The sequence below is a fragment of the Octopus bimaculoides genome, chromosome 14, assembly GCF_046866305.1.
Source record: "Octopus bimaculoides isolate indiv1 chromosome 14, ASM4686630v1, whole genome shotgun sequence".
Taxonomy (NCBI): domain Eukaryota; kingdom Metazoa; phylum Mollusca; class Cephalopoda; order Octopoda; family Octopodidae; genus Octopus; species Octopus bimaculoides.
Genome location: NC_142941.1, coordinates 1,932,363 through 1,958,792, shown reverse-complemented (window position 1 = coordinate 1,958,792; position 26,430 = coordinate 1,932,363). Strand labels below are relative to the sequence as shown.

Below are 26,430 nucleotides of genomic sequence, written 5' to 3'. Positions count from 1 at the left end.
TTCCTGTGTTTTTATCGGTTTCTCTTCAGTACAACCTTTTGAAGGTGTATTTGGGTGGGTTTCTGTTGGGGCATGGGTTGTTATTTTGGGGTACACGCTGGTGTAGTGGGTGGGAGCATGCTGGTGCTGAGCAGGGTGGGGCATGCTGCTGTAGTGCATGGGTGTTTGGAAGGTGTGTGAATGGAGGGTGGATGTGTAGTGTGTCTAAGTGTACCTATGACAATCATCGAATGTTATGTCAATAAAATGCAAGAAAGATGTCGATCACTTTGTTGTCAGTAGGTTAATGTTATCCTAGGGTTAATATCACGTGAGTACTGCTGGTTATCACGTGACACAGTCGAACCAATAGAAAGCATTTCTACATTGTTTTAATTATTAGAAATAGCAGCCAGATATCTTGCCTATCACACCCGAATGTCTTTAGAAAATTGGATAACAATGTTCTAGAAACAATAGCTGAAATACAGATGTGATGGCCATGGATGGAATGGACGTGTTCATTTCAACTCCGCTTAGGGTTAAACACTGAACCATGTAGCTTAGTGATGTTTTGTGGCTGTCATGTAATCCATTGGTGTGGTATTACTGTGACAATGCAAATTATACTATGAACACGTGACTCACTTTCTGACCAGGTGATCCACGACTATATTATAACCCACGTGACTTGCTATATTGTTCAGAGACTAACGAGAGAAGTCGCTCAACCTGGTAGAAATAGAAGCCAGATTTCCTTGTAATAATACCCAATAGTCTGAGAAAACAGACACATTGAATACTGTAGTCCTAGATACACTATTCCTGGAACACAATATGGTGATCATAGTTGAAACGCCTTGGTCCACGGATTATCTCAATGCAGGGTGATCTGGGGTTAAAAAACATTTCTTAAATTAAAGTTTTAACAATGTCAAAATAAGCAATACTAAGTTACCTCCCTTTAACTAGTTTTGTCTCGAAACGTTTCCAGAGAATGTCGTCGTCGTCGTCGCAGTGATTGACAGAGGCAAAGAAGAAGCCGTGAAATCGACCCCAATTCATAACTGGTACGAATTTGAATCTCTTCTTTTTTTTAGCCCATCCTCAGTTTTTGTCTACGAAATTTATTCAGCTTAAAGCTTTAATTGAAGACACCCCGGGTGCCGCGCATTGAAACTGAACCTGAAATCACTTGGCTGCAAAGGAAGCTTCTGAACGGCTCATCCCTGCCACAACCTAACAATAATGATTGGATGTGTCTTTGTCTGGACGACAGTCGGGGAAAACATGCACCTGGGATTAAACGCACAACTCTTGGTCACGGTTTGGTGTCCAAAATGGAGAGAGAAAAATAGAATGATTGGGAAGACTTTCCTGGGATTGGACGCGCAATCCCTCAATATGTTTTTAAAAGTGGAGTAGAGACAAAAAAAAAAAACGATGGGAAAAAAACTAAAACTGAACGTAGAACCTCTAGTTGTATTTTTAAATCAAAAGTGAAAGAAGGAGAAAAAAAATTGATATTAATAGAATGATTATATGTAGTATAATATAATACAAGATGTGTGGAGGCGCGTGGCTTAGTGGTTAAGGTGTCAGCATCTTAAGATTGTGGTTTCGATTCCAGGACCGGGCGGCGCGTTGTGTTTTTGAGCAAAACACTTCATTTCACGTTGCTCCAGTCCACTCAGCTGGCAAAAATGAGTAACGCTGCGATGGACTGGCGTCCCGTCCAGTTGCGGAACATATACGCCATTGAAACCGAGAAACCGGACCCATGAGCCTGGCTAGGCTTTAAAAGGGCGCATTTATTATTTTTTTAAATACGAGATGTAGGGATATTGTCACACCGAAGCTAGATGAGGAATAATGTGGCTTCCATTCTGGGTGCAGCACGATTGACCAGATATTCACTGAATGACAGGGCTTTGAGAATTCGTGACAATATCGCTAAGCAGTGTACGCTTACTTTATAGACCTTGTTATAATCATCGCTATTGAAATCTGGACCAAAGGGAACATATTGATGATATCGATCCCTGTCCTTGGCTGGGAATTGCTTTATTGACCTCGGCCAGAGTTAAAACGAGAACAAACAGCGACGCGACTTCAACACATTTTCTCTGTCACTCTGAAAATTCTTTTAATCCACCATCCCGGCATCTCAGTCAGTTAATTGTGAATCCTAAATAAACTCAGGACCATGTTACTGAGGTATTGTGAAAAAAATTGAAGAGCTTTGTCATCCTCAGTTCGAGGAATGAAAGAACAGAGTCAAACAATTTAGATTTAGAAGTTTGTGGAATAAATTAAGTAGTGATAATTAATCCTTTCATGGAAATTACAGCTATTTATTTATTTATTTAAAAAAATGAACACTCAAGTTGGAAGCAGCGCTGCGGATATGCCAGGCTTTGAATAGTTGGATTATTTATAACCGTTATTATAGTCCACTCTGCATTTTTGTGCCATTTACGTTACGTTTCACAAACAATACACAATGCTTGCAGCGAATAACAATACCCTCCTATCTCTACGCCTGGGTCAGGCCGAGTTCGCAATCGCTAGGGAGTTAATCAAGCTATCGGAGAAACGTGCTAAAGTCGGATGCCAAGTAAACCTCCTTAAATGCTGCCTAAAAAAAAAACAACATAATTCCCAACAAAATCAGGAACATACATCTACCCACGTGCTTTCGCAGCCTTACCTTTTGACGATCACTGAAATACATTCGTCATTAGAAAAATCATACACCATCAACACCACCAACTCTATGAGCACATAGGCAAGTTCTCTGGAATAATACCCAGCATCACGTCAACCCCAGAACCTACACACTAAAGAACAACCGCAGCTGTTGACCGATGCTACCAGCGCTGTGTTGACCAAGAGAAGAAACGCCTCAAACTTAAATTCCTCTGGCTTTGTACCAAACACCGCCACAACAACAGCTCGGCCCATTACACCAATACAGATGAACCCTAACATCGGTGGTCACCAACACACCATCAACAACGAAAGTCCTAGTCTCAGACTTGAATGGGTCGCTCTCTCATGAAGAACTAGAATTCTTCAGTCTGGGCCCTAAATTTATCTAGACCCAACATCTTACTCGACCTGGAAGCCAACTTTTGCCGAACAGCCGACCAACTCAAATGGCTATCGGTAATAAAGAGCAACAACAACAACACACTCGGCAAATTTCCCACGCACCAGCTAGACCACCCACTCCCAACCAACCGAGAACTCAACCACAAACTATTTAGACTGAAACAATCTATCTCCAGCATCTTTAAGGAAGGAATCAAAAATAATATCAAACTTAACCAAAGAACAACATGAAACATCGACAAAACTACAAAACAAAAACCTCATCGACTCCCCATCAGACGAAGGGAAAGAAATCTGCGTGATTTCTTGTGAAATTTATGAGACTTGCACAAGAACATCTAAGCAATGACAGATTATATTCTGAAGGGATCGATACCACCTCGACCAAGATTGAGGACCGAATTAACATCGCCTGGACTGAAACTCATACATCAAACATACTTATGAGTGTGTGGTTGCTTTTCTGTATGTACGTATATGTATGTATATGAATGGTTATCGTGGCTTTGATCATGACTTTGCCAATCATCCCTCGGACATCGATTAACATCTATGAAATGTCAATCAATTGCTCAGGTGAAAAATGTATCCCCAAAGGGAGGTAACTTCGTAGTTATTTAAACTTGTCAGGGGAGATAACTTAGTGATCTCACTAAAAGGAATTTTTGTATCGTGTAACTTTGTATAACTGAGGTCCTTTACTCTTTTCAGTCATTTGACTGTGGCCATGCTGGAGCACCTAAACTATTAAAATTCGCCAGTCATCCACGACGTAATATATTTCATCTTACAAGTATCATTGGGGATATTTATCTGTCACCACTAATTATTTCTTTCTCTTTTACTAATATTTTTGCATTTTCATTTAGTAAAACTTGCTTTTACCACATAAATATCGCAGTTTTTGAACAATACGTCGACAATTGTAGGCGATTTTCATTGAGTTTATTCGTTGCTCCATCGATGGCGAAAACGATATGGTAGTCTCTGCATAACTCGCGAGATGTGAATATCAAAAGTATTTTTGTCACAAAGCACCAGCGTGTCAGTTTTCTGCTCAATGTGGACACTGTTCATCATCATCATCATCATCATCATCGTTTAACGTCCGCTTTCCATGCTAGCATGGGTTGGACGATTTGACTGAGGACTGGTGAAACCGGATGGCAACACCAGGCTCCAGTCTGATTTGGCAGAGTTTCTACAGCTGGATGCCCTTCCTAACGCCAACCACTCAGAGAGTGTAGTGGGTGCTTTTACGTGTCACCCGCACGAATTTACTGTTCATTGAAATATATTCTCGACAAATATATACATACATTTATTATACATATACCCCCATTGGATGAAGAGTAGTGACCAAACCGACCGCCTTTTCCTAAACAACTTCTTTTAACCATTTATTAAATCAGATTTTCCACTCAGTTTCCTTTCTCCCGAATATAACTAAAATATCATCTTTCGAAGTATGAAACACTGTTTTTCTTTTAATTTTTATTTATAAATGCATTAAAAATTGCCCTGTGTCTAATATGACTGCATTATAGATGGGAGACTGAGTGTTGTAGGCTAGGGACTCAAATGAGCCTTAGTTTGCTTGGCACAATAATTGTCACAAATCATGAAACATTATAAAGAAGCCAAATTAAGAAACTTAGGAAAATTTCCCAATGGTACATTGGCAGCTGAGTGGGGAAACCACATCATTTCATTATGCCCCCTCCCCTAGCATACATAACCCACATGTGATATGTGTCTTACATTATTGACTGACCATTCCATCTTTTAAGAAACCTCTGTTCATTATCTAAATCAGTGGTTCTTAGCCATTTTTTTCTTTACCTATGGACCTCTTTGATAATTTTTATACTCAGGTGGACACTTCATACAGATTCAAGGTATAAAAAAATCCAAATATATTTTTAGAATTTAATACTATGAGGAATTTAAAAAAATAAAAACGTTGTTCAAATATTTTGTGTATTGTAAAAGCAGAGCCAATTTCTTGCACATAAATTTTAACAACAAAATTTTGCAGAGAGCATTAGGGGTAACAAGGACCCTGGTTGAGAACCACTTGTCTAAATGGAAATTCTCCAAGAAAGATGAAAGGAATGGTAGATTTTTGTTGCATCTCAGCTATTTTTCTTTTATAAGAAATTCCAAAAAAGGTGGGAAACCATTTAGTATAAGGAACAATGGAGAAGTAAAAATGAAGAGAAATGGAAAGATTTTACTTTTAGACTTGAAAGAAGGAGGACAACAATGAGATGGAAGAGGATTCCAAAGTCTGGCAGTTTGAAGGGAAAATGCTACAACCAGAGAAAGAGTCCCTTACTCATGGAAGCTCAACAGTATTTGGATGAGTGGATAATTAGCAAACCACAGTGGTGGGTACTGCCCTGATGGTTTACATCCTGTTGTGCAATCCTCTGGACTAAAATATAAAGAAACTGTACAATGAATCCAAAAGAAAATAAGCTGAGATACAACAGTTCATCATCGTCGTCGTTTAACAGCTGCCTTCCATGCTGGCATGGGTGGCACGATTCTGTGATTTATTTATGAAACATTTATGGGTTTCATATTTTATTCCAGTCCCTTGTCATAATATTGAATTTACAAGCACAAATTATTTCTCTTCTCCCAATAAAACCCCTTTAAGATACTGTATGCGCCTGCATAGAAGATGCACCCCTATTTAATAAGCATAGTTTGTGGGGAAAAGCAAATGCAAGTGGATAATGAAGCATGCAACATTTGCTTTTTCCCACAAACTATGCTTATTAAACAGGGGTGCATCCTGAATTGACTGAGAGTGGAAGTCAAACTAATTTCTAGAACAAGTTGACTTTCAAGGAGGAAGGTCTTAAACTGAATGAATCTTTACACAACAAAATATGGTCAGACAATGCAATGATTCTCAAATGCTTTGGTGGAAACTCTATTCCTTCAAAAAGCTTTTTATAGCATCATGTGTCGTCACGGGAAATAGTAGGTCTGTATGGGAACTCTTAGAAATATATCAACATCAAGTCCATCTATTGTCACACCAGATGTTGTGTCAGGATAAATGAAGGCAATAGGAAGATGCTTGGCTCAAGACAAATATTTGTCAGGGCTGCATCTCCTTGTCTTTCCTATTTCTTGTTGACATCAATTTTATTTTGAAGTTGGCAATATGTGATACATTCTTTGGAATCTAATAGAATGGTGAAAGGTTGTGTAATCTTGATTCCAATGACAACATCACAATCAAGAGTTACATCCTGAAGGGTGTACAAGAGATGATGAATACCTTAAGAGAAATCCTAAAGAAGGTTATCTTGCACATGAGCTGTAAGAAAACCAAGGACATATCTATTGGCCATCATCGACCATCACAACCGATTGACACTGACTTGCATGTGTCAATCGCTTCCGATATATTTGAAGTATTAATTCCAACAGTGGTGCTGCAGGAGGGAAAGCAGAAACAGGGCTTAGTAAGGCTGTGAGGGTGTTCCAACAGCTTAACCTTTAGCATGCTGCATTTTCTCCAGAGTTGCTTCCTCTGTTACGACAGGAGAAAAGAACTCATGTGGTGATATGATGCACCCACAGTGTGCTAAATGTTAATCTTGTATAACACAATCAGCAATCTATACTCTCAAGTTCCACCTCAAAATAACAAACATGTGATGTTTGCCTTGAAGCCTTGGAAAGGTACAACCAACAAAATAGGCAGCAAGCTAAATAATTTCCATTGGCAATACATTGGAAACATACTGGGGATTCCAAGGATCAAATATATTATCAACAAAGAATTGGTGAGGAGAATGGGTCTGCTTCTTGCCAACAAAAGAAGGAGATTTGTAAGACAGAATCTATGATTGTTGGAATTTACATAACCATGGGTTATAGTGGTGAAGGGGGGTCAAAGAAAAGTGTGGAAGGGCATAGAAACATGATGGAAGATGTTCACAGGAGATTTACAGGAGGTGAGGCAAGGGGCAGGATTTCCTGAAGTGATGCAACTTGCTGTCTTATGAGCCACAGAGAACAGAATGAGATAAGGACATACACACATACGCAAATAAACAGAATTTCAAGATAAAGTGGTGGTATGTTGTCAACTTAAGGTGACAGTCCCATGAAAGGGAATAATACTACTGCTGTTTATCCCTAGGAAGCATTGCTTCCTGTCAGCCTTGACACATTTCCCGTGTCCTTATGTTTACAAAGGGGGAGATAAGCACCTCCACCCAGCAAAGTCAGCATCCAGAGACTAGTTTCTGAGTCATTGCTCATCATCAGTCTGGAGTAGCATGGCTTGCTAGCTGTCGATGGCTATCTGCCTTTGTAAACATATAATAATTCTAGTGAGATACATTCGCCGATTTCGAAAATAGAAATAATACATTTCTAAATCTCTCAAGACATCTACAAATAATGCAATTCCCTTTATATTACATAAAATTTATAAATATAATATCATATAACATGTGTGTGTTACATATATATATATACATATATATATAGAAATACATAAAGATATATGTATATATATATAGATATACATATATATATATATATATATATATATATATATATATATACATATATAAATATATATATATATATATATATATATATATATATATATATATATATATATATATATACATACATATGTGTGTGTGTATATATATATATATATATATATATATAAATAAATATATACACACACATATATAAAGTTTTGCTCCCACCTTTGGAATTAAAAGTTATACCAACCATTGAACTGGATGGCACTGCATAATACCAAGGATATCCTTTTCTTTATCTCAGATAAGGACCAAGTATTGCAACAGCTTGGGGTTCAGGGGACCACAACTGCTTAACATCCTGCCAAGGTACCTACGAGGTTGGCAAGATGAAGATGTGGCAATGTTCAAAAAGTACCTGGACAAATTTTTATCTGAAATCCCAGATGAGCTCACATTGCGGCAGGAGGCACAAATAAGAGCAGCTTCATCCAAATTGCTTCTTCACCAAAAACAGTACCGAAAGGAGACCCCAAAACAATGAAAGTTGGTGCTCCATCATGGTCCAAGCCCCTAGCTGAAACCAGTAAAAGAGTAAAAGAATATATATATGTATACACACAAACAATTAAGTATATATATGTGAGTGGGGAGCTGAAATGTTCCCTGGCATTAAGGGTATTGTGAAAAGTGTGGTTGGAAGCCCTAAAGTCAGAGTTCGTTTACAGAGCTTCGAGAAACTGAAGGACCATTGCAATAAATGTGTGAATCTGAGAGGGGAATATGTTGAATAAAATCATAATTAACTGATCTTTCTGTATTTTTTTACCCAAAGCCAGGAACATTTCAGCCCCACCTCATAAATACATACATATATATATATATATATATATATATATATATATATATATATATATATATATATATATATATGCATAATACATGCTATCTACTCAGAAGAAATTCAAACTAAACCCATAACAAAGTAATGACTACACACAACACAGTCTAAATCTAACTCTTGTGGCACTTGACTACCGTGTATTTCAGGAGGGTATAGTGGCAGTATAAATGTGTGTGTGCAGCAGACTGCAGCAGCAGTAGTTACAGCCTGAGATCCACATCTCTACTACCACACACTACCAAACACTACCACACAACCACACACAGAGACGGTCACACACTCCTAGACACTCCCTCACACACTGCCACACTGATTATGGATGAGACAATGGAGGTAAGTCTACATCTATCTTGTTTTATTCCCATCTTCCATCTTTAATATCATGTGAAAATATAGAAGAGACAAGAGAAAATCAAAGAGACATTCAGAAAACACCCTTATATCACTGACAAATATCATCAAATGGTTTACTCATAACATACAACTTAACTGGGCAAAATACTAACTATTATTATTATTATTATTATTATTAGATTATTTAATAATCCAGTGTCATTTCACAAATATTCTGCTTCTATATTGATAGAGTTTATAATAATTGTTCTTGTTTTAGTTTCCTATATTCTTGGTTAGCTGAAATTATATGTGAAGTTTGTCTCACTAAAGCCCATTTCTCACAGGAAATCTCCATTTTGTCTTCACAACATTCCGTCTCTTCCATTTAGCTAGATTATTTCGTTTGTAGATTTCCTGCAGACTCTCTAACAATATATTATTATATTCCCAGAAATATTTCTAATTTAATATTTCTCTATTCATTTTATCATATCACAATGTATAAATGATGTTTTAAAAGCATTTATAGAAATAATTTAATGAATGAAGTCTTCATAATGAATCTATAATCACAGAGTAGCAGATATCGTTCTGATGTCAGACATGGTTGTTTGAGAGATTGTGTAAGCAATTCACTGTGTGAAATATATTTTAGTTTCTTAGTGAAGACAACAATATAGAAATATAAGTGGATCTTTTTTCTGTGGCATGTGTGGATTAGTTATGTTGAAAAGAATAATAATATTAATAATGATAGCTATTCATTAGACACATTGTTGTATATTGTGAATAGCAGCAGACATTTTGCTGTGATACAGTGTTATTTGGTGATTAAATTTCTGACATTAATATCTATATATCTGAGTTTGGTTCTGTCTGTTTTTATAGTTTAGGATGTTGTACAGTGTATATATTAACATTTTAGCATGAGCTACACGTTGTATATTGTTAATTTAGTGTATAATTACTAGTGTATATATCTTTGAACATGGCTACATAATGATAAGAAATCTTGTTTGGTAAAGCCTTTTCTATCTGTTGTTCTTCAGTTATCAAGTCTCTGATATACACTCGTCATTATCTTTCACTAATTATATATTCTTTTGTGAATCACAAAGTGTATGTTTGGAGTTATTCTCTCCGGAAGTGTGTAAATTTGTTGAATAGTCTGCAGTACAGAATGTATATTTACTGTGTATAGTGTTTAGCAGTGAGTGTATACATTAATTCTCCATAACTATATCTGTGAGAATACTAACTATATAAATACACACACACACACATACATATAGATATATATACATACATACACACACATACATACATACATACACACAAATATGTATATATATATATATATATATATACACACACACAGAACATTCTCAATGAATCTGATTCATCTCTCATATAAGTATAATGGTGAATAAGAAATGTTATAAATCTATCTGCCAAAATTAGACTTGTCTGTTTGTCTATTTGTGTGTCTGTCTTTCTCTCTCTCTCTCCCTCACTTCTCTCTCTCTTTCTAACATGCACACACACACACATTCTTATTTATATAACATACAATACAGTATTGTTGTTGTATTTCAATATATTTTAGGCTCATTTCCAATGGAAGGGACCAAAACACTGAAGCCCAGCTCTGTTGCTAATGGATACAGGGGACAACTGACAGATTCTTCTGTTCTCACCAAAATGGGATGACTTTAAGTTATTAACTTGAAGAAATCTTGTCTTTTAATTTGGATATTGAAGCATTCCTACTTTTGGTAAGGTTTTCTGATCTTTGTAAAAGATTTATTATCCAGAACATTATTGTTTTAAATGGATTTATTTTCTGAAATGAAATCTTCATTTTCCTTTGAAGTCTAGATTAATTATTTTAAACTGTTGTTCATATATTATCACATATTTGATATATTCTACTTATCTCACATAATATTATGCTATCTCACATTATTGTATGTAATGTAGACATCAACTTTCTCTCTGGGTCTCTGTTAGCAATAATTTATGACATTTTTTCATCTGTAAGAGAGTAAAAGGGGCCTCTTTAAGGGTTAACTTGCCATTATATATGAGAACCATTACAAAGGGAGACATAAATAAAAAGATAGATGCACAGAATAACAGATAGATAGATAGAGAGAGAGAGAGAGAGAAGAAGAAGCCTCTTGCTAGAATCATTTTGGAATGAAGATTTTCTTTATTAAAAAACAGTGGTTGATGTTAAGTTGAAGATGTCAAAGATCCAATAATTTTGGTTGTATGTGATAAAGTTATTTTCTACAAGAGAGTCATTTTCTTCCATTTGTGTGTCAGCAGCAATATCCCCAACAAAATTATCTGAGATTTGAGTGAGTAATTAACAAAGAAATAGATAGATAGATAGATAGATAGATAGATAGATAGATAGAGAGAGAGAGAGGGATCATCATCGAATTTTGATGTTGAATGAAAAGTGAAAGGATAGCCTGTAATGTTCCTACAGTTAAATATCTTCAGTTCTGTTACTTCATGGAAAAGCTAGTGAATAGAAAATGATGACGATCTCAAAATTTTAAAGAAAATATCAAATGGTGACAAGAAATTTCTGACCATAATATTCCAAGTCTCCAAATCTCAAGCTAAAATAAGGGAGATAATTGTACGCACCATAAATGCAGTTACCTCCCGTACTTATTTTGTGTAACCTCACTGTAAGGAGATACTCAAGACTATTTCGATAATGTCAGAAATTCTTGTGAAATACCCTATTTCAACTTTCTTTTAACAAGCCAAGAATTTATATCCCTTCTCTTCATAGATGAGAATTTAGGGTACAAAACACTTAAATTAAGGAAACTCTGAACGAAACTTAAATGTCCCATAAACATTAATAACTTTCTTTCATGTTTACCATAATTATTTTGAAATTTTAAACACTTTCAACAAAAGATTCTTTCTAAAACCTCCAACTTTCAGTGAAATATTTCAAAGAAAATATTCTATTTTCTTCTGTAATTTCAGATAAAACCACGAGATATGATTTAACATTCTGTGATGGAAGTAGACTGTGTGTGGAATACATACTTACTTGCAAATGTCCTCAATCTATTACTACACAGTTGTGTCTGTGTAGATCTGAGCTATCATGTAGAAGAAGAAAGCAATCCCTTTACTTTTGTTGGGGATATTGCTGCTGACACACAAATGGAAGAAACGGACTCTCTTGTAGAAAATAACTTCATCACATACAACCAAATGCAACAACAATGGACAGAGAATTCACATTTGTTTAATGTCACACAAGATGGTAAATTGTACACGGCTCAAACATTGGATGCTGAGAAACTGTGTACATATGAATCAGAGTGTGTTAGATACATCAAAGTTGCTGTACATAGAAGGAAGACATTTTTGAAAATTATTAAAATTAAAGTAATTATAGAAGACATTAATGACCACAGCCCTGAGTTTCCTCAAACAGACGTAGAAATTATATTTAATGAGGAAGATCGAGAAGGAGCAGAAAGATTAATTCCTGAGGCCTTTGACAAAGATATTGGAATGGAAAACTCAGAAGTTACATATAAATTGAAGAAACAATTTAGTGATCCATTTATATTGTCTGTGAGGAAAACTATCACTGGAGGGGCAAAAATAGGAATTATTCTTGGAGACAAACTAGACAGAGAAATACAAGATAGTTACGATCTAGAAGTGATAGCTAATGATGGAGGACAACCTTCAAAAGAAGGAATTTTACATGTTCATATTAAAATAATTGATGTGAATGATAACTCACCAGTTTTTTCACAACATATTTACAATATTTCCATCAAAAATACACATCCTAACAACAACCCTATTTTGACATTGTCTGCAAAAGACCCAGATTCTGGCAATAATGGTAAAGTGTCTTATTTTTTTAGTCCCAAAACACCAGAACGTACAAGAAGCCATTTCAGACTGAACCAACAAACTGGGGAATTATTCATAGAAAAACCATTAACATCACAAACGAAAAATATTCTCAAGATGTATGTGGAGGCCAAAGATGGAGGGAATCCATCCTTAAATTCCTTTGCCATTGTACGGGTGAATATTCTCAATGAAAAGAACCATCCTCCCAAAATAGGGATCAATTTTGTGTCTGAATTGAAGAAGGACACTGCAGCTATTTACGAAGGAACAAAAGTGGGCAGTTATCTAGCTTATATGAATGTGGTGGACAATGATGTTGGTGCAAATGGAGAAGTGAGTTGTAAATTAGAACATGATAAAGTTGTCCTCTCACATTTAGGATCAAAGGAATACAAGATTACTCTGAAGAAATCACTTGACAGAGAAACATTAGACCATTTTAACATGAGGATTGTGTGTGAAGACAATGGAAGCCCTGCTTTGAAGACAGAGAGAAAGATTTCAATCCAAGTAATGGACGTGAATGATGTGCAACCACAATTTACCAAAGATACATTCCACTTCCTCACCTACGAGAATGGTAAAGCAAACTTTCCTATAGGTTTTATCAATGCCACTGACCCAGACCTGGGAAGTGCTGGTGAACTGACGTTCTCACTGTTGAGCAAAGACAGAAATAACATACCGTTCCAGGTGAGCGATTATGGTTTTATTACCAGCAACATACCATTGGACAGAGAAGAAGAAGACATGTATAAGTTTGAGGTTTTTGTCAAAGACAATGGTAAACCATCGTTGAATAACACAGCGAATGTTGTTGTTGAGGTTTTAGACAGAAACGACAATGATCCGTATTTCATCTACCCTACAACTGACCCTTTCCATATCAATGTCCACTACCATCCGCAAAGTACCAATGCCATCACTGTGATTAGAGCGTCTGATAGAGACAGTCATTTGAATGCGTTCCTCAAATATGGAATACTTGACGGTAACAATAAACGCTTGTTTACACTGAACTCTTTAACTGGTCAAATGTCTTTCTCGCGTGCACCTCATCTCAATGATGCTGGCTCATACGAACTGGTGCTTGTGGTCAAGGATTCTGGTAGCCCAGTGTTGTCAGCCACAACTACTGTGTCTTTGTCGTTAAGGGTCACTAACAAGACATCAGCACAGATGCCGGCTGTCCACTTAGAGAAGAACAGAACACTGGACGTACCGTTATTAATTATCCTTGTAGTAGCAGCTGTAATAGTATCTGTGGTGATTGTAGTGTCGATCACACTGTGTATTGTGAAATGTAGCAGTGGTCAGTCTCGCTCGGCCAAGAGCACTAGGAAAGGTGTTAATCGGTCAGCTATATGTAACAGAATTGATCAACCTTTACCGTGTCAGAGCAGCAGTATTCCTGGTACCCCAGTGAGGTACTCTTCTGAGATGAATAATAGAAACATGCCATTTGTGGAATGTAAGGAAGATTTTTACCCACAGTATGAGTCTCAGATTGATTGGTCAAACACGGGTACCCTGGAGAAGAGTCCACCCAATACAATATTGGTAAGTATAAGTGTACAAAGAACACCTCCTCCACTGCATGTCACCTTGGGGAAGTATCTTCTCCTATAGACTTGAGTTGATCAAAGCCTTGTGAGTAGATTTAGTGAATAAAAATTGAAAGAAGCCCCTTTTATATATATATATATATATATATATATATATATATATATATATATATATATATATATTAGGTTGGCAGCTAAGTTCCTGCCGATTTTTTAAATTTAAATTTTTCAAAAGGTTTAATAAAAATTAACAACTAATTAGTCAATAGTGTATTCACCCTAGTTGTTTACAACTTCTTCCCAATGTCCAACAAGATTTTCAATACCTCGTTTTGTAGAAATCACCCGATTTCGACTCGAAATATTGATCCAACCAAGCTCTCAATTCTGCATCAGTATTGAATGAAACTCCAAGCCTAGCATTTGAAAGAGATCGGAAAAGGTAGAAATCCATTGGTGCTAAGTCAGGAGAGTACGGCGGGTGTGGCAACACTTCCCAGCCATGCATTTGAATGGCTTCCTTGGTCATGTTGGTGATATGAGGGCAGGCGTTGTCGTGCAGCAGAAGTACTCCATGCTGACGATTAGGTCTTTTCTCTTGAATAGCCGGGTTGAGTAGTTCCATCTGTTGAACATAGAGTTCCACGTAGACAGTTTAGTTCCATTCAAGCAATTCATAATGGATAATCCCTTCCCAGTCCCACCATACGCACAACATCATTTTACGCAGAGGAAGATCTTGTTTCATGCCCGGTGTCGCTTGTTTACCGGGTCTAAGCCATTCCTTACTCTGCTTCATATTCATGTACAGGCACCATTTTTCATTGCCAGTAACGATTTGGTAAAGAAATCGTTGCTTGTGTCCATGAGTTGAGCGGTGACGAGCAAGCAACCCAGCAGAGATTGTGGCTCATTGATTTGTGTTGTTGTCACTTAAAGCATGCAGAACCCATGCTCCATACTTCTGAACCTTTCCCATTGAGTGAAGATGCTTCTCTCAGGAAGTGTGGGAGCATTCCATTTTCTCTGCCTGCTCCCTTGTTGTTTGACGAGAATTGTCGTGAGGGCTACTACCTGGGGTCAGAGTAGATCTGGTAACCATAGAGGCTAAGAAATAGTCCCACACTTCTCAAAATTAGAACTTCTGAAGAAGGTTCCCGTGTAACCAATGCACTTTAAAGACAAGTCAAAGGCCTGCAATACACTGGGTTGCCATAATAGCTGTCAGATATATTGTCTGGCACACATCTGATGTGACATACTTTATTCAATGTTCCTGTTATACTTTCTGTTTTTCTTTCTCCATTCCAGTTACCAACAAGAATTAAAAAATAAAACCAAATTTCTGCCAAGGAAAAAGATATTGTTACATAGACAGACTCTGGAATATTCTGTGACGATCTTACCATCTTACCATTGTGGAACATTTGATGGACACATTCTTAACAACACACACACACACTAGAATTAAAAAGACAGACTCACATAAGATTGTAGTAGTACACACACACCTACACACATTACATCAATGCACACACAGAAAGACACATTAACACATTCATACAAATTTTCAATGTGTATACACTCACAACTATATATAGATATACACACACACACTCTCTTTATCCTCATGTTAATATCCATTTTTTCCTATACATTCCTAGCCGGCTTGAACCCATTTAACTCTTATGTCACACAATTTGTTGCATTCCTTTGCTGTCTTCTTTCTCAGCTTCACATCTCCCTCTGTCTCTCTTGGATTTCCTCTCCCACAGATTCCTTCCAGTTCCTCCAGCTACAACCTTGCTCAGCTGTAACCATCCATTTACATCTCAGATCTACACAAACACACCCATGTCATTTCTACTCAACATCCAGCCCCTAATCTCTGATTTCTATACTACATTTGATATTCCTGTAACCAGGTTTCCTTTCATCTAATCTCTCTCTTCTTGTTCAATACTCATCAAAATTACACAAGACAATGAGGATTACCTGCTTCCTTTCTTACCAACTTCTACATCTGAATGTTTAACATTCAATACCTTTTGTCTTATTACTATGCAGTAATTTTTTTTTTTTTTTTCATAATACAAGACTAATAAGCAATCTACACATCACTTGCAGTGAGATTACTTTTGTTGCCAGCAGGGATAAAAGAACCCTGAGCTTCTTCCACTCTGCTTTTATTCTGGCTACAATGCACTCAAGACACACTCATCTTCTATTGATTGTGCTCCATTCAATTGGTGGGTGTTGATATACAAAAACTAATGCCCAGCAAACCCCAAAATCAATCTCCGACAGTATCCCCTACTTAAATGCTGATAAATATTATGATAGGCTAATGATCCATCAAAGCATATGAAATGGTTAACATCTGGCTGTTAGCTGATGATATATATATATATATATATATATATATATATATATAACACACAGACACATATATATATACACATATATGCATATATTTATATATATATATGTGTGTGTGTGTGTGTGTAAAGTATAATGTGTTAGAGGGCAGCCAAGAGGTAAGGAGAGTGACAAACCAGGAGGTAGGCAACTAAACACTAGATACATGCAGACATTCCATAAATATACATATACAAATATTTACATACAATCATATATATCATATATACAACTACACACCTTAAACTTATCCTATATCGTATATCTATACACAACACGATGACTCGTTTCCCAACACAACCAACAGAGTTACTACACATCACACATTGTTAGAACGCACCAGCATTACACAATACACCGTTGTTATACTATAAACCATAAAACTACAAACTGTGTATATTTACACAGCACACAGTCTGTACACAGCTCTTATGACACACACATCACTGCAATATATGTGTAGAAGCAGTGTGTGTGTGTGTGTGTGTGTGTGTGTGTGTATTTGTGTGTGCAGCAGACTACAGCAGCAGAAACAACAGCAGCAGTAGTTACAGCCTGAGATCCACATCTCTACTACCACACGCTACCAAACACTACCACACAACCACACACACACACACAGTCACACACTACTAGACACTCCCTCACACACTGCCACACTGATTATGGATGAGACAATGGAGGTAAGTCTACATCTATCTTGTTTTATTCCCATCTTCCATCTTTAATATCATGTGAAAATATAGAAGAGACAAGAGAAAATCAAAGAGACATTCAGAAAACACCCTTATATCACTGACAAATATCATCAAATAGTTTACTCATAACATACAACTTAACTGGGCAAAATACTAACTATTATTATTATTATTATTAGATTATTTAATAATCCAGTGTCATTTCACAAATATTCTGCTTCTATATTGATAGAGTTTATAATAATTGTTCTTGTTTTAGTTTCCTATATTCTTGGTTAGGTGAAATTATATGTGAAGTTTGTTTCACTAAAGCTCATTTCTCACAGGAAATCTCCATTTTGTCTTCACAACATTCCGTCTCTTCCATTTAGCTAGATTATTTCATTTGTAGATTTCCTGCAGACTCTCTAACAATATATTATTATATTCCCAGAAATATTTCTAATTTAATATTTCTCTATTCATTTTATCATATCACAATGTATAAATGATGTTTTAAAAGCATTTATAGAAATAATTTAATGAATGAAGTCTTCATAATGAATCTATAATCACAGAGTAGCAGATATCGTTCTGATGTCAGACATGGTTGTTTGAGAGATTGTGTAAGCAATTCACTGTGTGAAATATATTTTAGTGTCTAAGTGCAGACAACAATATAGAAATATAAGTGGATCTTTTTTCTGTGGCGTGTGTGGATTAGTGATGTTGAAAAGAATAATAATATTAATAATGATAGCCATTCGTTAGACACATTGTTGTATATTGTGAATAGCAGCAGACCTTTTGCTGTGATATAGAGTCATTTGGTGATTAAAATTCTCTCACATATATCTATATATCTGGGTTTGGTTCTGTCTGTATTTATTGTTTAAGATATTGTACAGTGTATATATTAACATTTCAGCATACATATATTGTTACTTTTGTGTATAATCACTAGTGTATATATCTTTAAACATGACTATATAATGATGAGAAATCTTGTTTATTGAAGCCTTTTCTTTCCGTTTATCTTCGATGATCAAATTTCGTATATATACTTGTCATCATCTTTCACTAATTATAGATTTTAATAATACAAATTGTGTATTTAGAGTTTATTGTGTATTGAACAGAGTAAAGATGTAAACTATTCTGTAGATTTCAAAGAATATTTACAATTTAATGTAGAATAAAAGTGTTTATATTTTTTAAATGTTTATATCAGTGAGACTTGTATGTATTTCCTGCAGTCTATATGACATTATTCAAAATTGTCTATAATTGCAGTTTTGTGTGTACTACAGAATGTATATTTACTGTATATAGTTTTTAGCAGTGAAAATATATGCTAAACCCTCATAACTATATAAATGAGACCTCTAGTAATATATATATATATATATATATATATATATATATATATATATATATATATATCTTTATATATATATATGTGTGCGTGTGTGTATAGACCGTTCTCCATGAATGTCATCCATCACTCATATAAACATCATGGTACATAAAAATTATTATAAAACTAAATCTGTCAGTTCGTCAGTTTGAATATCTATCTGTCTGCCTGTGCATCTATCCACCAGTCTGTCTCTGTTTGTCCATCTGCCAGTCAATATGTTTGTCTGTCTTCCACTTCCCCACCCCTCTCTTTCTCTCTCTCTCTCTCTTCTTTACATAGCATAGAATACAGTATTGTTGTTATATTTCAATATATTTCAGGGTCATTTTCAATGGAAGGGACTAAAACACTGAAGCCCAGCTCTGTTGCTAATGGATACAGGGGACAACTGACAGATTCTTCTCTTCTCACCAAAATGGGATGACTTTAAGTTATTAACTTGAAGAAATCCTGTCTTTTAATTTGGATGTTGAAGCATTCCTACTTTTGGTAAGGTTTTCTGATCTTTGTAAAAGATTTATTATCAAGAACATTATTGTTTTAAATGAATTTATTTTCTGAAATGAAATCTTCATTTTCCTTTGAAGTCTAGATTAATTATTTTAAACTGTTGTTAATATATTATCACATATTTGATATATTCTACTTATCTCACATAATATTATGCTATCTCACATTATTGTATGTAATGTAGACATCAACTTTCTCTCTGGGTCTCTGTTAGCAATAATTTATGACATTTTTTCATCTGTAAGAGAGTAAAAGGGGCCTCTTCAAGGGTTAACTTGCCATTATATATGAGAACCATTACAAAGGGACAGAGACAGACGGATAGATATCATCACTATCTTCACAGAATGTTGATGTTGAACGAAAGGTGAAATAATAGGCAGTAATGCCTCAAGAGGAAAAGAATAATAGTTTTGTCAATTCATGGAATGACTACTTAGTAACAAAGAGATGAAGATATCTCTATTTTTAAGAAAATATGCAACTGTGTCAAGAAATTTCAGACCATTCCATAAACTATAGCTATAAAATACCCTCACATAGTCGCTCCATAGCATTCTTAACGTAAGGGAGACAATTGAACAATGTAGGCTCCATAAATGCAGTTACCTCCCGTACAAATTTTATGTAGCTTCACGTTTAAAGAAATATTCAAGACTACTTCGAAAATGTTATAAATTCTCATCAAATACTCTATTTCCATTTTCTTGATGGATATAACTCTTTGGGTTTATATCAATCTTCACAAGTGTGTAACATTTGATTTGTTCTCAGTAAAATTAACTAAGTTGTTCCCCTGAGAGAAGAGTATTTAGTGAACAGAACAATGAAATTATCTAAACTACACTGAAAGATACCATATAAGTTACCTTCTTTTTTTATGCAGACCATAATTATTTTAAAATTGTAAACAATTTCAACAAAAGATTCTTTCTAAAACCTCCAACTTTCAGTGAAATATTTCAATAAAAACATTCCATTTTCTTCTTTACTTTCAGATAAAACCACGAGATATGATTTAACATTCTGTGATGGAAGTAGACTGTGTGTGGAATACGTACTTACTTGCAAATGTCCTCAATCTATTACTACACAGTTGTGTCTGTGTAGATCTGAGCTATCATGTAGAAGAAGAAAGCAATCCCTTTACTTTTGTTGGGGATATTGCTGCTGACACACAAATGGAAGAAACGGACTCTCTTGTAGAAAATAACTTCATTACATACAACCAAATGCAACAACAATGGACAGAGAATTCATATTTATTCAATGTCACACAGGATGGTAAATTGTACACGGCTCAAACATTGGATGCTGAGAAACTGTGTACATATGAATCAGAGTGTGTTAGATATATCAAAGTTGCTGTACATAGAAGGAAGACATTTTTGAAAATTATTAAAATTAAAGTAATTATAGAAGACATTAATGACCACAGCCCTGAGTTTCCTCAAAAAGAAATAAATATGACATTTGGTGAGCGTGATGGAGAAGGTGCTGAAGGATTAATTCCAGATGCCATTGACAAAGATATTGGAATGGAAAACTCAGAAGTTACATATAAATTGAAGAAACAATTTAGTGATCCATTTATATTGTCTGTGAAGAAAACCATTACAGGAAGAGCAAAGATAGGAATTATTCTTGGAGACAAACTAGACAGAGAAATCAAAGATAGTTACAATCTAGAAGTGATAGCTAATGATGGAGGACAACCTTCAAAAGAAGGAATTTTACATGTTCATATAAAAATAATTGATGTTAACGATAACTCACCAGTTTTTTCACAACATATTTACAATATTTCCATCAAAAATACACATCCTAACAACAACCCTATCTTGATATTGTCTGCAAAAGACCCAGATTCTGGCAATAATGGTAAAGTGTCTTATTTTTTTAGTCCGGAAACATCAGAACGTACAAGAAGCCATTTCAGACTGAACCAACAAACTGGAGAATTATTTGTAGAAAAACCGTTAACATCACAAACAAAGAATATTCTCAAGATGTATGTGGAGGCGAAAGATGGAGGGAATCCATCCTTAAATTCCTTTGCCATTGTACGGGTGAATATTCTCAATGAAAAGAACCATCCTCCCAAAATAGGGATCAATTTTGTGTCTGAATTGAAGAAGGACACTGCAGCTATTTACGAAGGAACAAAAGTGGGCAGTTATCTAGCTTATGTGAATGTGGTGGACAATGATGTTGGTGCAAATGGAGAAGTGAGTTGTAAATTAGAACATGATAAAGTTGTCCTCTCACATTTAGGATCAAAGGAATACAAGATTACTCTGAAGAAATCACTTGACAGAGAAACATTAGACCATTTTAACATGAGGATTGTGTGTGAAGACAATGGAAGCCCTGCTTTGAAGACAGAGAGAAAGATTTCAATCCAAGTAATGGACGTGAACGATGTGCAACCACAATTTACCAAAGATACATTCCACTTCCTCACCTACGAGAATGGTAAAGCAAACTTTCCTATAGGTTTTATCAATGCCACTGACCCAGACCTGGGAAGTGCTGGTCAACTGACGTTCTCACTGTTGAGCAAAGACAGAAATAACATACCGTTCCAGGTGAGCGATTATGGTTTTATTACCAGCAACATACCGTTGGACAGAGAAGAAGAAGACATGTATAAGTTTGAGGTTTTTGTCAAAGACAATGGTAAACCATCGTTGAATAACACAGCGAATGTTGTTGTTGAGGTTTTAGACAGAAACGACAATGATCCGTATTTCATCTACCCTACAACTGACCCTTTCCATATCAATGTCCACTACCATCCGCAAAGTACCAATGCCATCACTGTGATTAGAGCGTCTGATAGAGACAGTCATTTGAATGCGTTCCTCAAATATGGAATACTTGACGGTAACAATAAACGCTTGTTTACACTGAACTCTTTAACTGGTCAAATGTCTTTCTCGCGTGCACCTCATCTCAATGATGCTGGCTCATACGAACTGGTGCTTGTGGTGAAGGATTCTGGTAGCCCAGTGTTGTCAGCCACAACTACTGTGTCTTTGTCGTTAAGGGTTACTAACAAGACATCAGCACAGATGCCGGCTGTCCACTTAGAGAAGAACAGAACACTGGACGTACCGTTATTAATTATCCTTGTAGTAGCAGCTGTAATAGTATCTGTGGTGATTGTAGTGTCGATCACACTGTGTATTGTGAAATGTAGCAGTGGTCAGTCTCGCTCGGCCAAGAGCTCTAGGAAAGGTGTTAATCGGTCAGCTATATGTAACAGAATTGATCAACCGTTACCGTGTCAGAGCAGCAGTATTCCTGGTACCCCAGTGAGGTACTCTTCTGAGATGAATAATAGAAACATGCCATTTGTGGAATGTAAGGAAGATTTTTACCCGCAGTATGAGTCTCAGATTGATTGGTCAAACACGGGTACCCTGGAGAAGAGTCCACCCAATACAATATTGGTAAGTATAAGTGTACAAAGAACACCTCCTCCACTGCATGTCACCTTGGGGAAGTATCTTCTCCTATAGACTTGAGTTGATCAAAGCCTTGTGAGTAGATTTAGTGAATAAAAACTGAAAGAAGTCCCTTTTATATATATGTATATATATTAGGTTGGCAACTAAGTTCCCGCCGATTTTTTAAATTTAAATTTTTCAAAAGGTTTAATAAAAATTAACAACTAATTAGTCAATAGTGTATTCACCCTTGTTGTTTACAACTTCTTCCCAACGTCCAACAAGATTTTCAATACCTCGTTTTGTAGAAATCACCCGATTTCGACTCGAAATAATGATCCAACCAAGCTCTCAATTCTGCATCAGTATTGAATGGAACTCCAAGCATAGCATTTGAAAGAGATCGGAAAAGGTGGAAATCCATTGGTGCCAAATCAGGAGAGTACGGCGGGTGTGGCAACACTTCCCAGCCATGCATTTGAATGGCTTCCTTGGTCATGTTGGTGATATGAGGGCAGGCGTTGTCGTGCAGCAGAAGTACTCCATGCTGACGATTAGGTCTTTTCTCTTGAATAGCCGGGTTGAGTCGTTCCATCTGTTGAACATAGAGTTCCACGTAGACAGTTTAGTTACATTCAAGCAATTCATAATGGATAATCCCTTCCCAGTCCCACCATACGCACAACATCATTTTACGCAGAGGAAGATCTTGTTTCATGCCCGGTGTCGCTTGTTTACCGGGTCTAAGCCATTCCTTACGCTGCTTCATATTCATGTACAGGCACCATTTTTCATTGCCAGTAACGATTTGGTAAAGAAATTGTTGCTTGTGTCCATGAGTTGAGCGGTGACGAGCAAGCAACCCAGCAGAGATTGTGGCTCATTGATTTGTGTTGTTGTCACTTAAAGCATGCAGAACCCATGCTCCATACTTCTGAACCTTTCCCATTGAGTGAAGATGCTTCTCTAAGGAAGTGTGGGAGCATTCCATTTTCTCCGCCTGCTCCCTTGTTGTTTGACGAGAATTGTCGTGAGGGCTACTACCTGGGGTCAGAGTAGATCTGGTAACCATAGAGGCTAAGAAATAGTCACACACTTCTTAAAATTAGAACTTCTGAAGAAGGTTCCCGTGTAACCAATGCACTTTAAAGACAAGTCAAAGGCCTGTAATACACTGGGTTGCCATAATAGCTGTCAGATATATTGTCTGGCACACATCTGATGTGACATACTTTATTCAATGTTCCTGTTATACTTTCTGTTTTTCTTTCTCCATTCCAGTTACCAACAAGAATTAAAAAATAAAACCAAATTTCTGCCAAGGAAAAAGATATTGTTACTTAGACAGACTCTGAAATATTCTGTGACGATCTTACCATCTTACCATTGTGGAACATTTGATGGACACATTCTTAACAACACACACACACACTAGAATTAAAAAGACAGACACACATAAGATTGTAGTAGTACACACACACCTACACACATTACATCAATGCACACACAGAAAGACACATTAACACATTCATACAAATTTTCAATGTGTATACACACACAACTATATATAGATATACACACACACACTCTCTTTATCCTCATGTTAATATCCATTTTTTCCTATACATTCCTAGCCAGGCTTGAACCCATTTTACTCTTATGTCACACAATTTGTTGCATTCCTTTGCTGTCTTCTTTCTCAGCTTCACATCTCCCTCTGTCTCTCTTGGATTTCCTCTCACACAGATTCCTTCCAGTTCTTCCAGCTACATCCTTACTCAGCTGTAACCATCCATTTACATCTCAGATCTACACAAACACACCCATGTCATTTCTACTCAACATCCAGCCCCTAATCTCTGATTTCTATACTACATTTGATATTCCTGTAACCAGGTTTCCTTTCATCTAATCTCTCTCTTCTTGTTCAATACTCATCAAAATTACACAAGACAATGAGGATTACCTGCTTCCTTTCTTACCAACTTCTACATCTGAATGTTTAACATTCAATACCTTTTGTCTTATTACTATGCAGTAATTTTTTTTTTTTCATAATACAAGACTAATAAGCAATCTACACATCACTTGCAGTGAGATTACTTTTGTTGCCAGCAGGGATAAAAGAACCCTGAGCTTCTTCCACTCTGCTTTGATTCTGGCTACAATGCACTCAGGACACACTCATCTTCTATTGATTGTGCTCCATTCAATTGGTGGGTGTTGATATACAAAAACTAATACCCAGCAAACCCCAAAATCAATCTCCGACAGTATCCCCTACTTAAATGCTGATAAATATTCTGATAGGCTAATGATCCATCAAAGCATATGAAATGGTTAACATCTGGCTGTTAGCTGATGATATATATATATATATATATATATATATATATAACACACAGACACATATATATATACACATATATGCATATATTTATATATATATATGTGTGTGTGTGTGTGTGTAAAGTATAATGTGTTAGAGGGCAGCCAAGAGGTAAGGAGAGTGACAAACCAGGAGGTAGGCAACTAAACACTAGATACATGCAGACATTCCATAAATATACATATACAAATATTTACATACAATCATATATATCATATATACAACTACACACCTTAAACTTATCCTATATCGTATATCTATACACAACACGATGACTCGTTTCCCAACACAACCAACAGAGTTACTACACATCACACATTGTTAGAACGCACCAGCATTACACAATACACCGTTGTTATACTATAAACCATAAAACTACAAACTGTGTATATTTACACAGCACACAGTCTATACACAGCTCTTATGACACACACATCACTGCAATATATGTGTAGAAGCAGTGTGTGTGTGTGTGTGTGTGTGTGTGTGTGTGTGTGTGTATTTGTGTGTGCAGCAGACTACAGCAGCAGAAACAACAGCAGCAGTAGTTACAGCCTGAGATCCACATCTCTACTACCACACGCTACCAAACACTACCACACAACCACACACAGAGACGGTCACACACTCCTAGACACTCCCTCACACACTGCCACACTGATTATGGATGAGACAATGGAGGTAAGTCTACATCTATCTTGTTTTATTCCCATCTTCCATCTTTAATATCATGTGAAAATATAGAAGAGACAAGAGAAAATCAAAGAGACATTCAGAAAACACCCTTATATCACTGACAAATATCATCAAATGGTTTACTCATAACATACAACTTAACTGGGCAAAATACTAACTATTATTATTATTATTATTATTATTAGATTATTTAATAATCCAGTGTCATTTCACAAATATTCTGCTTCTATATTGATAGAGTTTATAATAATTGTTCTTGTTTTAGTTTCCTATATTCTTGGTTAGCTGAAATTATATGTGAAGTTTGTCTCACTAAAGCTCATTTCTCACAGGAAATTTCCATTTTGTCTTCACAACATCCCGTCTCTTCCATTTAGTTAGATTATTTCATTTGTAGATTACCTGCAGATTCTCTAACAATATATTATTATATTCCCAGAAATATTTCTAATTTAATATTTCTCTATTCATTTTATCATATCACAATGTATAAATGATGTTTTAAAAGCATTTATAGAAATAATTTAATGAA

General features: G+C 36.0%; 2 protein-coding genes across 2 annotated transcripts in view; both read left to right on the top strand.

The window, feature by feature from the left end:
* Positions 1 to 8,680: 8,680 nt before the first annotated feature.
* LOC149132560 (cadherin-related tumor suppressor-like) lies at positions 8,681 to 24,120 on the top strand. Its single transcript, XM_089363289.1, has 5 exons — positions 8,681 to 8,856; positions 10,466 to 10,634; positions 11,875 to 14,331; positions 20,384 to 22,816; positions 24,095 to 24,120. The coding sequence occupies exons 3-5, from the start codon at positions 11,908 to 11,910 to the stop codon at positions 24,116 to 24,118; spliced, it is 4,881 nt and encodes a 1,626-aa protein (XP_089219415.1). The 5' UTR covers positions 8,681 to 8,856; positions 10,466 to 10,634; positions 11,875 to 11,907; the 3' UTR covers positions 24,119 to 24,120.
* The window catches only part of LOC149132557 (protocadherin Fat 4-like), a 60,120-nt gene continuing 57,784 nt past the window's right edge, over positions 24,095 to 26,430 (top strand). Inside the window, exon 1 of the mRNA XM_089363288.1 lies at positions 24,095 to 25,883. The gene's annotated coding sequence lies outside the window, so the exon portion shown is untranslated. The remainder of the gene's footprint in view (positions 25,884 to 26,430) is intronic.

Coding starts and splice junctions, on each gene's coding strand:
- LOC149132560 (XM_089363289.1), top strand. CDS start 11,908: ATGGAAGTAGACTGTGTGTGGAATACATACTTACTTGCAAATGTCCTC. Junction 14,332..20,383: donor GTCCACCCAATACAATATTG/GTAAGTATAAGT, acceptor GATATGATTTAA/CATTCTGTGATGGAAGTAGA. Junction 22,817..24,094: donor GTCCACCCAATACAATATTG/GTAAGTATAAGT, acceptor TCTCCATTCCAG/TTACCAACAAGAATTAAAAA.